The 14,649-nt window shown below is 40.4% G+C and overlaps 1 protein-coding gene across 7 annotated transcripts in view; it reads right to left on the bottom strand.

Moving 5' to 3' along the window:
* HIPK3 (homeodomain interacting protein kinase 3) overlaps positions 1-13,930 on the bottom strand; it is a 70,497-nt gene extending 56,567 nt beyond the window's left edge. For 5 of the 7 annotated variants that reach the window (XM_037522494.2, XM_037522487.2, XM_037522492.2 and 2 more), the window contains exon 1: positions 13,865-13,930. In XM_037522494.2, coding sequence (XP_037378391.1) covers positions 13,865-13,886 — 22 coding nt within the window. In that variant the 5' untranslated portion in view covers positions 13,887-13,930. Of the gene's footprint in view, positions 1-11,733; positions 11,827-11,915; positions 12,020-13,864 lie in introns of those variants that run through there. The other 2 variants (XM_037522490.2, XM_037522489.2) reach the window with 2 other exon arrangements.
* Positions 13,931-14,649: the final 719 nt, after the last annotated feature.

The following is a 14,649-nucleotide window of genomic DNA, read 5'->3' on the forward strand; positions in this document are numbered from 1 at the left end:
TTTAAATGATGTAAAATGTTAACATTTTAGATGAAAGATAAACAAGACTTCTTTATACTCATAAATTTTCTTTAGGTCTGAATTTTTGCCAACTGATTAAGTCAGACAGAAAATAGGAATATGAATGATAGGCATAAAACAACGTTTTTTTAAGCATAAGCCTACTCTTCAAGGGTTATTCATTTGGGAATGAAATACCGAAAATACTTTTATTGATTTTTTTAATTGAGGTAACATTAGTTTACAACACTGTAGTTTACAACAATATATATGACTCAGAAGGCGAGCTTCACATCTAATGTATGTTACCACACCATACCTACCACGAAAGGCACCCCCTAGCCTTCCACCATAGTCAAATGGGCCCCCTCCCTCCTTTGCTTCCCACCCTGCCATTAACTGTTGACTATCTTAAGGCATGGCCCATAAAAACTAAAATCTGGAATACAATGCATACAATGAGACCCTGGAATTATATGCCAGTATTAATGAAAAAGCATTCACAAGTAGATAATGGAAATCTTTTCATTTAAAAGTTATTACTCAATGCACAGTCGTTTGTGGAGCTTTTGTTAATTATGTCATTTCTTCAATCAATGGAGACCAGAAGTAGAATTTCACTGTGGTCCCATAAAAGAATAAAATGGGCCTTTAATTCTTAAAAAGATAACAAATCTTAATACTAGTCTACATAATGACCTACAAATGATAATTAATATAGCCAGCAATATCCAGACAATAAAAAGTAGTTTCCAGTCTCACTGGTTCATTTCTCAATTATTCTGCTTAAAGTAGTTATTTATAAAAGACAAAATAACACACCTTATTAGAAACAGAAAGCAAGATAACCAGAAAATAAGTTTTTGGTGTGAATAGCAAATTAGTTTCATTTTTTTATTGGTCATTTAAATCTCAAAATACCTTTGTCACTAACAGCTTATTTTATTGGTATTCTCTCCAGGAAATTACACTAAAACACTTTCACAAAAATGAACCATGGCATACTGTATGTATAAAGCTTTACAAAATAAACCTGCTGTTTGAGGTGCCTACGAGAAATATTTCCTTGAAAACACTAGTCTTGGGTATTTTCCAACAGTATTGTGAACAAGTATCTAGGGAATGTGTTGACTGCACCATAAATCAGCATGTTAAATAACAAGCTTCATCTGACTTAGCAAAACATCCCAACTTTTGGAACAGAAAATGACCTGTTGGGACATTTCAAAGCTGCTAGAAATCACTCTGCCAATACAAACTTTCTTATTAAAAAGGTTAGAAGAGTTAATTAAAAACAGCAGTTAAGAACTACTCTTGTAGCATATTAAGTCTCCAGTATTTTTCTTTTAAGCTATATAAAATCAAAACTCAGAAATAATGACAGACAAGTTAGCTAAAGATAAAAAAGTTCACGTCAAGTGTCCTCTTCCTTGAAGTAAACTTTAAGATTTACAATTCAGATGTAGTTTATAAAACTTAACAAAAGAAAATTTTATTTAAAAATTTCATATAGGGCCTCCCCGGTGGCGCAGCGGTTGAGCGCTGGGTTGCGAAGCTGCCCGCGGCCTCTGCGGCGCCGGTTCGATCCCCAGCTGCTTCCCGGCCACCGGAGGAGGGTCCCACATGGCGCGCAGACCTCTCCTGCCGCCCGCTGCTCCCCTCAGCAGTGTACTTCGGTCCTTCTGCCTGCTCTGCTCCCCGCTCTGGCTCTGGTGAATTCTCTCACCCTCCCGCGCTTCTGACTGTACCCAGTGCATGTATAAACAAACAAAGAAAGAAAGAAAGAAAGAAAACATGCCTCTATAAAAAAAAATTAAAAAAATAAAAAAAAAATTAAAAAAATAAAAAAATAAAAAAAATAAAAATTTCATATAGTATCAATACCAAAATCTAATAGATTGCTAGAAAAGTTTTATCATTTTAGGTTATGAACAACTCCTTAAGTCAAATCATATGCTATTTTAGAGGAAATATGACACAGAAAAACCACCTCAAAACTTACTTCTTGGGCCTCCCTGGTAGAGCAAGGGATTAAGAAGCAACCTATGAAGGTATCCCATAGCCACTACAGCACAAGTTCAATCCCTGGCCGGGGGAGCTACCCACATGGCACAGCAGACCTCTCCCCTGACTCACCTGCTGCTCCCCTCAGCAGTGTATCTCAGTCAATCTGCCTGTTATGTTCCCCATTCTGTCTCTGGTGAATCCTCTCACCCTCCACGCCTCTGACCTGTATCCCTGTTCTTGTATGCATAAACAAATAAATCTTTAAAAAAAAAAAAAAAACTTATTTCTTACCAAAAAATTCATGCAACTTTTAGGCAAAGATAAGTAAGAAAGACTAACTACTAAAGACTAAGAAGGCAAAGGTGAAATCAACCTTATCAAAACACCTAAAACCTAATATACCTCTGAAAAAAATCAATAGAAGTAGTAGAATCCTAGATTAATAATATGATCAAGTATCCATTGCTGGCTGTGCAAGATAAAGGGGAAAATTCTACAGAATTAAGATTTCTGTAAAAAAATCACAATTCAAAGTTGTAAATGAACAGTTATAGAATTGAAGGTTAAGTTCTACAAAGCTTTTCCAAATCACTGGGTAAACAACTTTAAGATTCTCATTTTGTACTTCTAATAGTGTAACATCTTACATTCATACTAACACTCCAGAGTAAGGCATATGACAAGAATTAAGTTTAAAAACCAGTGAAGTAAGAACAGGAGCTGCCCCCATATATACACCTACACAGATTAACAGTTTTGCCTTTGTAGGAGTTGAAAGGATGAATTTTTGCAGCAGCACAAGTTTCATTATAGTACTCTTAGTTTAGAAAGATCTTTATGAAAGACATTTTAGCACTTGAAAAAAATAATCTGGAACAAAAAAGTCAAGTATTTGTTCTTCCCAAATTCTGTTGAGATCCTAGATGTTCTGGAAGAGACTTATACTGCTAAATTCAAAGTGAATTTTTTGATTCCTATCATTATGTTCCTCATTTTAATTACCAGATATGCCACTTTATATAAATATCCTTTTTTAGTAATGTGAAATATATACAACATCCTTCCTAACAGTAAAACAAAGTTTCAATTTTTTTAAAGATTTATTTATTTATGCATACAAGAACTAGGATAGAGGCCAGAGGTGTGGGGGGTAAAAGGATTCACCAGACACAGAGTGGGGAGCAGAACAGGCGGACTGACCAAAATACACTGCTGAGGTGAGCAGAGGGCAAGACAGGAGAGATCTGCTCTGCCACGTGGGTCACCTCCCTGGCTGAGGATCGAATTCACGCTGCAGTGGCTGTGGATAGCTTCATAGTGCTGCAACCCCTTGCGCCACCAGGAAGGCCCTTAAAGTTTCAAATTTTATCTGTAATCTTTATCTTGTGCACTAAGGATGGTCTTTCACAGGCTCTAGGAAATCCTATGCTTCAGAAACGCTCTATGGTGTCACGTCAGAAACAACAGAAGGAACAGAAATGAGAAGATGTGAAGAAAATAAGATTCTTTTCTAATTTTCATGACAAATTTGAGAAAGGGAACAGGGGAGAGATTTACAAGTCTCCTTAGGAAAGTCAGAAAAAACTGAAGAACAGTAATACATCTCATAAAGACCTACTTAATGAGGAAATAAAACAAGCAGCTTCTCAAAAGCACTCTCCAAGGAAGGGTACTGAATTCTTAGAAATCTATTAGAACAGCTTTTGGTTAGCTCTGACCACCTCTAATCATTAACTTTTTAAAGTGACACACTATTGGGATGCTTGTCATAAACTGTAAACACAAACTGCAAATTCATATGGACTTAAAGATTTCTTCTAGGGCCTCCCCTGATGGCACAGCGGTTGATCGTTGGGCTGCGAGGCTGCCCGCAGCCTCTACAGTGCCAGTTCGTTCCCCGGCCTCAGGCGAGGGTCCCAACAAAAAAAAAAAAAAAATTTTTTTTTTCTTCTACAAGCCTACAAGAAAAAGATTTAACATTAGCATTAAAAATCACACTGTCATACATGAGACTACAAAATGATATGTATCAGAATTATAATAACTTATTTAGAGTCATCTGGTTAAAGAGAATTTTAATGGTACACAAAAAAACACCTTTTAAAGTCATTTTTAAAGTCATTTTGGCTTGAGGTTGCATAATAGTAGCTAGCACATTTTAAATTCAAAATTAGGCTAGCGATCTATGCAATAAAATAAAGAAAAATATTAAATCATTTGAATGAAAATGGTCATAAAGTAGCTACAGTTTACTGATAAGTTCATTCTCAGCTAGCAATCAAAAATTTCTTACTGGGCCTCCCCGGTGGCGCAGCAGTTGAGCACTGGGTTGCAAAGATGCCCGCGGCCTCTGCGGCGCCGGTTCGATCCCCGGCTGCTCCCCGGCCACCAGAGGAGGGTCCCACATGGCGCGCAGACCTCTCCTGCCGCCCACTGCTCCCCTCAGCAGTGTACTTCGGTCCTTCTGCCTGCTCTGCTCCCCGCTCTGGCTCTGGTGAATTCTCTCACCCTCCCGCGCTTCTGACTGTACCCAGTGCATGTATAAATAAAAAACAAACAAACAAACAAACAAATAAAAAAAAAAAAAAACACATGCCTCTATAAAAAAAAAAAAAAATTCTTACTAACCTCATGCCATTTTTTTCAGGCACCTGCATAAGAAGCTAAATAAAAATCTGATTTGTAATGATTACTTATAATTATACATGATGAGTATGTCAAAACTATTACTTTATAACAATGTTAATACTTTAAATGTCATTTATTTGTAGAAACCTGGCATATTGAAAGTAAAAATTGTCACTAAGCCATTTTCATTACCTGGAATCAGATAGCTAGAATGGGTAGCTTACACTAAGAGATGAAATTTAACATTTTGCCTTAAAAACATGAAAAAATAGACACCGTTCACGCCAGTGAAATTTCAGCATGGCAATCATTTCTAAATTTTCCAGAGGTGAAATTTCAGCATGGCAATCATTTCTAAATTTTCAATTACTATAAGTTACAAAGTATTCAGGAAAAAAGGATCTATTTCCCTCCAGTTATTCTAATGTACCTTTTAATTTACAATTATAATACAGGTATAATTTAATATATCAATTTGTTCTCTTAGATGATCTCTTAATGAGCATTTTGAATAGAGGCATAATGTCCTACCATATATACATGTCATAATTTGCTGGATTGCTTTTTTTCCCCACTTTTTCTACTATTTATATAAAATATAATTGTGATATACATATTCATAAGCAGCTTTTACACTATTTTCTTCATATTAATTCTGAGGAGGGGAACTTGAAAAATAACACAAAATTTTGCTTTGCAAAGTACAGGTATGTTGGTTTTTTAATGTACCCACAGAAACGAAAATTTTAAGATTTAAAGTTTCAAACATAAACTACAATAGAAATGAGTGAGGGTACCAAAGAGGAAATACATAAAAAGCAACAAATTTGCAAATAGGATAAATCAATTCAGTTTTAGGTACCAAACCGTAGGGGGAAAAAATAGAGACCAACATTCAGTTCAAAAGATGAAATGAAAGCCCAGAATTGAACATAGTACACTACAGATGCAATTACTAGAATATGTAAGATACAAATAAAATTAATGGAGAGCTTAGTGGCAATAATTTCACTAAGTAGAATCGACAGAGCAATGTGTAAGGCGCAAGAAATGAATAGAAATTCAAAGAGAGGCCAGAGTACACATTTAAGAAGTTTGAAAGAAATAAAAAAAGGATAGATCCATATACTTGAGGAGGCACAATTATCAATGAAAGATGGCTGCTTGAGATTCCTGGTACCAGACAATTTTTAAAGACTGGGAAAAAAACAAGAAAAGATAAATTTGAACTTACTGAACATACTAAAGATGCTAAAAAAAAAAATTTTTTTTTTCCATACAAAAATCTACACTAGAGAAGAAGGTAATCTTGGAGGGAAGGAGAAGTTTCTTTCCTTGAAAAAGTAATGAAAATATATAATGTATACAGGTACAGGTTATGTTCAGAAGTAGTAGGCTGTAAATCTTCAAATGCCCATTGACCTCTACACAGGAAACAGATTCATCTGTTAGAAGTAAAAGAAATGAGGGAAGAATGGATTTTTGAGACGTCAATGCCTGATGACACAATCGTAAGTGTTTGGTCAGTTACCTGTCAAGCTACTCAACAATGCTATACTTTAAGGGATATAGCATGCCTGTATTTGATTATTTTATAATAGTATTATATTTGATGCCCCGAAGTTTATTAGGAACTTTAAGGGATATAAAAATCTTTAAGATATGGTCTCTGACCTGAAGAACAGTCTTGATACTAATTTTTAAATATAATCTTTCCCCAAACTAGCAATAAAGCATATTAACTTCTCATAGTTTATAAACTGAGTTATTTTGTTCTCTTCCAATGAGATTTATAAGAAATAATTTCAAGTTGAGTATACCCTCAGATGTGAGATACTTTAAGGAGAATTTACAAGTTAAAGAGCAGTAACTAGAAATATTTTCATAAGTGCCACACTAAGCTTAGACAGGGCAACTTAACAAAGTCAAACATTACAGGCGCGCAGACCTCTCCTGCTGCCTGCTGCTCCCCTCAGCAGTGTACTTTGTCAGTCTGCCTGCTCTGCTCTCCGCTCTGACTCTGGTAAATTCTCTCACCCTCCCGTGCTTCTTACTGTACCCAGTGCTTGTATAAATAAATAAATAAATCTTTTAAAAAAAGGGCAAACATTACAATTTTCTACTCAAAAGCTATCAAACAAACCAATTATGTTACATTCCCTAACACCTTAAGAGCATTTCCATATAGAATTCAATTTTAAATTCAAATGTATGGTACATCGAAATGTCGGCAAATTGTCAAATTTCTTTAAGAATATATCATATACAGTTATAACAGGGGCAATGTAATATAATATTTGCACTTTCCAAGACACTGCTTTAAGGACCTCAAGTTAAATATATTTTATTTAGATAAATTATACTCTATTTGTTTTTGGTATTTTTTGTTTGTTTTTAAACATGCTCATTTATTTTTTCACAATGTAGGATATCTCCCCTCAGGTGCGCTCACCACAGATGCAGGGGGGTGAGAGGATTCACCAGAGACAGAGTGGGGAACAGAAGCACACTGCTGAGGGGAGCAGCGGAGAGTCAGGAGAGGTCTGCCTCATCATGTGGGTTGCTCCCTGGCCAGCCGAGGACCCAACTTGTGCTGCAGAGGCTGCAGATTGCTTCACAGTGCGGTGCTCAACCCCTTGCACCACCAAGGAGGCCCAAGATAAAACAGTTTTCATACAAATAGTTCATCACTATTTTACTTGCCACAAAATTTCACTTATTAGTGGCAACAATTTGTGATTCAACTACAAAGAACATTTAAAGCATATTAAATATATTTAAAGTCTAGTTATTTTAAGTCCAATACTACTCTTATCTGACTTTAAATTAAAATATACAATACAACTAGTCTATTGCAGAGATAGACTAGCTATTGGCTATATAGCACATAATCTGAATTTTCATTGTGATTTTATGTCACTATATGCTAATCTCTAGAAGTTGTAATAAATTACAGAGAAGAAATGTCTTTAGAAAGTCAGGTTCAATTTTCAATGTTATCACTCCATCTAACTTATTAACTATTTATGACCGTAGCATTATTTATCTAAAGTCGTATAGTTTACCAAGCCTACATTATTATTAATCAGATATACACCTGAAATATATGCAAATGAATTTTTTAGGACTTTAAATTACTGGGTATGAAACATCTTCTAAACAAGCTATTTTCTGCAAATGTTTTTAAGTGTAACATTTTCTTTTTAAAAAAACATTGTGTTTATTAATATGCAAGTAGGGAGAAGTTGAAAAACTTAAAAGTTAATATAAATGTTCTAATAATAAATCAAATGCTTCTTTTCAAATTTCTAAAATGAAGTAGGTAGCTAGTTAATTGCAACTAAGCTTTATATTTTCCATCAAATCTTAAAGATGATTTTCTACGTAAGTCATGTAATCAAATAAAATTTATAATAAATGACTATAAAATTTTAAGGGGGAGAGGGAGTGACTCTTATTCTGTTCCTCTGATTATTTCACTGTCTACCAAATCTAAACAACTTTTTTCCAATTAGAATGTTCCAGCATTAACAATGATGTGAAATAGAAACAATTAAATATAACTACCCCAGCAATCCTTTATTTTCAATGTGAGCAACGATTATACTAAAGAATCAGTCTTTTACCAAGCACAACTCAGAGGGAAGTACATTTTCCTTTATTATTCATCTCTAAATCTCCACTTCTATTAGGTGTAATCATTTTGCTTAAAAAAAAAAAAAAAGACAAGTTGCAAAGAAATTGCAACATGGAAAGTATATCTGGAAATGTAATCTTTAAAGAAGAGATGCTTATCTCAGAAGATAAAAATGGACTGTGTGACAGACATAGAGAATTCTGGGTTTTAATTAAGTTTGGAAAACCTAGATTCTTATGTGCACCTAAGGATGATTTTTAAGACCTCCAAAAACTAAGGAAAAATTATTCCTATTTAAATCAAACTCATTTTAATAGCAAAAACATGTTCTATGCCCTTTATACTTCTAATTTCAAATTAGGACTATTAACATAAAAAAATTTTGATTGCATAGAGAAATTTAATCATCCCTAAATTCTACATTAAGTCTTTTAAATTGAAGAAACAAAAGATACAAAGAGAAAAGGGGAATGAGCGGGAGGAGGGTTGGAGTTTAAAAATGTCATGGAGGATAAACAGATATTATTTCACAAGACAGATCATTCAGCAGGTGTCACAGCACGCAGTAGGCCTCTTTTATCTGTGGAAGATTTGTTCCAAGGCCTTGGATAGTAATTATCCATATATATATGTATATATATATATGTCTTCAGCAGTATATCCATATATATTTGATATATAATGTTTTCCATATACACATACCTATACATACATTTATATTATATAAATGAGACAGAATAAGACATTAAGAATAACCAATCAAAAAACACTAATACACTGTAACAGTTATGAGAATGTGAGATGTGTGTGTGTGAGAGAGATTATAGTTAATATCTTCAGACCACAACTGACCACAAGTTACTGAGACTATGGGGGGAAAAAAATGAGGATAAGGGAGGGTCCACAATATTCTTAATTATATAATTATGTTTTATCTTTCTCCCAAGCTACAATAGTTCACCCACTTTCTAATGAAGTAAACTGGCAACTTGAACATTAAATCAAAACAGATTTCTATATAGTTCTCCCAAATCAAACCAAACCAACCTCTTTCCCATCAGCTTCCTCTACCTTACCTATCAGTCAGCCTTCCACAGTAAAGAAAAAAAAAAAAAACATTCTTTTAGAAAATTAGGTCAAGAAATTGTTTGGGTCAAAGAAACAAAATATATTTAATGTAAAAAAATATATATATTGTCTTGGTTTGTTTCATTTCAAAAACTTAATGCTAGAAAAAGACAACTTCCTAAAATACTGATTTGGCATTAACTACTAAATATAAGACACTGTAAATCAGTTTTAATGACCTAACTGTCCCCAAATCAAAAATGCCACCGTAGAAATACAGTATTTTCAACATTCACCTGGTTCTTTTAACACCCATACACAAACAAAAACAAGAAAATTCCCGCAAAAGTAGTAAGTGGTTTTAGGTCCTAGCTTAACAACAGTATCCCTCAGAATCAAGGCAATATGATGCCTTTGTGTAGTGACATATGGCCCAAGTAGTTGATACTGCAAAATAGGTCAAGGTCTAATTGCCAGACATTTAGGTAAAATGCAGAACATAACATCCTCCAAATATCTATTCTAGCTTGATCCTAAGAGTGACTGCGGTAAGGTCCAAAAGAACAGCCATGACAAAGCTAAACAGGCAGCATATTAATATAAAAGTTTATTTTTTCCCTAAACCATATATATATCAAGTGTTCATTTATCAAGATCTTTAAAACAAAAGCTCAAAATTCATTTGACAGCTGTTGCTTTTTAAAATTGCAAGGGAGAAAAATATGCATTCAACAAATACTTATGTGCCTGCCTTCCTGACTATAGTAACCAACTTCTGTAATTTGCACCTTAGTACCCCATGACAGAACATCCAAAAAAATTAAAACAGTAATGTCTAAAGCTTCTTTTAAAGCATGTTTACAAGAATTATCTCATAAAACCATCTACTTTTATGTGAGTCTAAAATAAAACCCCATGCCCAGAAGCCAATGGCCAGCCTTTAAGCAAGATAATAAGTAGTTCAATGGAAAAGGTATTATGACAATAAACTAAGACTGGCTCACCATGTTATGATCTGCTTGCCTAATATGTATTTTAGCCTCTGTAGTCAGCAACGTCCAAATATAAATTTAAAACATTTAATGACTGGTTCTGTTCTAGATTTCAAACTCTTCTTACCTTATTAAAACAAAATTTTAATCTAAGGATCACCCCAATTTTTAGTGTAAAACTTATTCCCTAGAGAAGAAAAAAATTAAGGAACCAATTTGTTCAATTTTTCTGTAAGTATAAACAAAAAATCAAACGTCAAAAATCCCAAATATTTTAGCACACCTCTAACCACACGAATTCAAAACAAGTTTCAAAATTAAAAGATTTCATAAATAAGAGAGCTCTCCAGTGAAATAAGTCAGGAGGAAAGAGAAAATATCCGATGGTTTCACTTATCAGAGGCACACAGGGAAAACAAACAAGGGATGGGGGGAGGACAAAAATAGCAGGTAAACTATAAATGGGAGACATTCAGTTGGGGAGGGGCAACCAAAACACGGCAGGGAAGAGCACAAGAGACTTTGGTGACGGTTCACAGGTGTCTCGGTGGTGTTAATTTTATGGAAATTAGACCTAAGAGGAGAATGAACGACGATGTAAAAAGTATATAAATAAATAAGAGCTCTCTACATTTTATGAAAGCACCCATAAATATCACCAAGAGGTACCTTGGTGATTTAAAAGCATTTAGTCGGTTAACTACATTTAAATTATTGTTAAGTGGCTTGAAGGCGTAAGTAACTAGTAAAACTATTTTTAAGGTCAGTCATGTTGTGTTTACTTAAATATACTAAGTTTAATCATGACCTATCAAAACCTTATCATGGCTCATTGTGTAAAATTAGCACCAAACTTGCAAACATAAGCAGGATCTAGACTTAATCAAACATATGGTGAAGCTTGCCCAGCTTCTAAAAGGTTCAATGAGAACACAGGCTCCAAATATTTTAGTTGGGGAACAAAAAACCCACCTAACCTGCTCCAAAGATTTCATTTAAAAACTGATCCAAAAGGGAACCTCTTAAAAACTGTAAAGCGCGCCCAGCAATTAAAACCTTGAAATAAACTGAAAAGGTTGAAACAGAACTACTTCCACTCCAGAAGCTACAGCTAACAAGCAAATACTAAACTAAAAAAAAAAAAAAAAAAAAAAAAAAATTTTTTTTTTTTTTTTTTTTTTTCCCCAGCGAATCTCCAAACTCCCAGGAGGCACCCAAGAGCACAAGCACAGGCTGGTGACCAGCTAACTTTCCGCTCTTGTATACACCAGAGCGACAGCAAACAGAGTTGACAACTGAACCGATCCTGAGCTTTTTTTTCCGGCGAATGTGAACGACACTCTGAAAAAAAAAAAACTTTACTGTGGCTGACAGAAGCGCCTTATAATTAGAAGCAGAGACCTGACAGGTGGAAAAACAAATTCCAGCAGAGCAGCAAGAGGTGGTGGAAACGCAGCTGCAGGCCTGGCCGCCCGGGACCGCCCGGCCACAGGTCCGGGGTAACCGACGCGCGGCGCGCGCCCTCGAGCGCGCGTCTCCACAGAGGAGAGCGGGACGCGGCCGGCGCCGCCGGAGCCACCTACCATGTTCGCACAGCCGCCTCCCTCCCGACGGGGCGCGGACATGGTCACCCTTAGTCTCTCCTCGCAGGGCCGCGGCGGGGAGCGGGCGGCCGGCCGGGTAACGAGAGAAGCCGGCAACAGCCCGGCCGCGCGGCCGCCACGCCTTCCTCCCGCCGCGGCGGGGGACGCGGGGCGGCGGATCACATTTCTCCTCCCCAACAATCACACGCGCTCACGGCCCCCAGGGGACACCCTCAGGCCCGCGGCGCGGCGACGCCGGTGACTGGGCCCCCGAGCCAGCGACGCGGCCGTCCGGCGGGGCGCCCGGGGGCGCGTGTGCGCGCGCGCGTTGGTGTTTGTTCCCCTAATGAAAGGCCAGGGGTAGCCGCGGCGACGGCCTAGGGCGGCGGAGGGGGAAGCGGCCCCCAGTGGGACAAAACAAAACTTCGGTTGCTGGGAAGAGCCGTTGCGCAACCCGGACAGGGGGAGGCCCGGGCTGCCCGGCCCGAGCGCGGTTTCCCGGACGCTGCGCCACCGTGCGCAGAAACCACGCGCGGCCCCCACGCCCGGCCGCCTCCGGCCCGGGGCAGCCCCGGCCTCGAGGGAGCCGCCTGGACACGCCAGCCGGCCGGGCCCGGACGGAGAGGCGGAGCGCCGGGGCGCAGGGGAGGCGGGAGGGGGTGCAGGACACGCGCGGGTGCGGGCCGCTCCGGGGCGGTCGACCTAGTGGCGCGGGGCCGGTAGGGGGGCCCGAGGGCCCGCACCCAGCCACAGGCCCCGAGGATGGAGCGGGTCCCCCACCCGGGGCCGGGGGCGCCCCTCGCCCTACTCCCTTACCTTCCTAGAGGCCTGCGCTCTCCCCTCTTCGGGCGGCCGCAGCCCTGAGCATGTCCGGAGTGGGGTGCGGGGCCGGGCAGGGGACAGGGAGCCAGGCGCTTCAGCAGGCGGCACCACCCAGCCCGGGCTCAGCCCCTCTCCGCGGCCGCTGCCATCTTGTCCTGGCGGCTGAGAGGAAACGGCGAAACACCCTCCCCCGACCGCTGCTGCTGCTGCTGCTCTGGCTGCTGAGCTCCGGGCCCGTCTCCCTCATCTTCCTTCCCGGGGATTTGTGGTGGGGACGGCTCGGCTGGGGCGAGGGCTGGGGAGAGGCCGGCCGGCCGGCCTCCGATGGCTGGGCCTAAGGGCGGCGCAGGGTGCGGGGCCCGCGGCGGTCGGGGCCCATTCCGGACGCTCCTGCCGAGAGAAGAGCCCGGGAAGACGGCCGGGCGAGGCGGCGACGGCGCGGCCCGCCGTTCGGTCTCCTCAGGTCGCCGCGTTGCCGGCAGTCGTCACCCAGGCAGCTGCCCCGGACTCGGGCCCCTCCTCTGCGCCCGCCGGCCACGGCCGCCGCCTCCGCAGCGCCACCGCCCGCCCGGCCGCGCAGCGCGCCGAGCCCCGGCAGCCGGGCTCAGCCTGGGCCGCGGAGCCTCGGCGAAGCCCCTCCCCGGGGCCCGCCCGCCAGCCGGCAGCCGCGCCCTTGTGGCTCCCCGCCCGCCCGGCGGCCGGCGCGGGTCCGACCCCGAGTCCTTCACGGCATCCCGCCCGCGAAGGCGCGGCCGCAGCGCCCCGGCTGCCGGTCCGACCCCCACCGAAGGCCCACTCCGCTACAAGCAGCTGTTTGTGGAGGATCCGAGCCTCAGAGAATTCAAGCGCGGAAGCCTGAATTCACAGGCCTTGTGGGATCCCGACATCCTCATCAAGTCCCTTTCCACCCCTTCGGAATGGCTCTTGGCGGGTAATTTTAAGGCTTCAAAAACGAGGAAAGGGGAAATGCTTCATCAAGTAAGCAATCCCAGCCTAAAATAGGTCCCCATTCCAAAGCCTCAGAGAATTGTAAAATCAGGCCATTAAGAACGAGGAAAGGGCCCTCCTGGAAATTTTCCGAGCACTTGTCTTCGATCCAAATCCCCGCAGTTGTCCAGTTCACCCACCTACGCGTTGATCATTCTCCATCAAGTCAGTTCCACTCCCAGAGACTAATGAACTCCCTCCTAGAGACTAGGAAATCAACAGAATGGCCCACCTCAAACACGTAGTCATAGAATCATAGAATTTTGGGGTTGAAAGAACAGTAGTTATCCTTCATTCAAACTCTTAAATTAGGACAGGGGTTCAAAGACGTTAGGTGGCCTGAACAAGGTTGTACAGCAAAGTGCTGGTCTGCGCTCCCGCTCTCCCTTTCTTAGGAAACAACTGACCTTAAGTGCCGATCATTCAAAGTTAACTTTTTAAGATACTCGTTTCCTCAGTTCCCTTCTCTCTGATTTAATATTTAACCTTTTGGGAACCGAACACCTTCCTCGAGGGATCTGGAAGTGCCCTTTGTTTGTCCCCTTGGAACCTTCACATAGGAAAGCTGAATTTGTCCCTGAAGTTTTCCGTGGCAGTGACTGGGGCAGGGCAAAGGGAGTGGCAGATTGCTACATATTTAACACTACACATTTGCTTCCTGCTGCTTTCTGAGCTGGGAGGAGAGCATCTTGGAGAATGGTTTTTAAATGAAAAAGGGATAGTATGCTTCGAGGCGGCTGAAAATAACCTTTTTCCAGTGACAGTTGTTTCCTTCAACTTAGGGAGGATAGCCATTTGAAAACACTTCCAAAATAGAAAAAACAGAACAATGACTGTCCCTCAGATAGCATATTAGCCATTCCTTTTTACTTAGTATTTCCTTACGTTTGATTTTTTTAAAGCAATAGTTAAAACCAAAAAAGGA

This window comes from Talpa occidentalis, unplaced genomic scaffold (genome assembly GCF_014898055.3).
Source record: "Talpa occidentalis isolate TD23 unplaced genomic scaffold, MPIMG_talOcc4v2.1 talOcc4.3, whole genome shotgun sequence".
Lineage (NCBI taxonomy): Eukaryota > Metazoa > Chordata > Mammalia > Eulipotyphla > Talpidae > Talpa > Talpa occidentalis.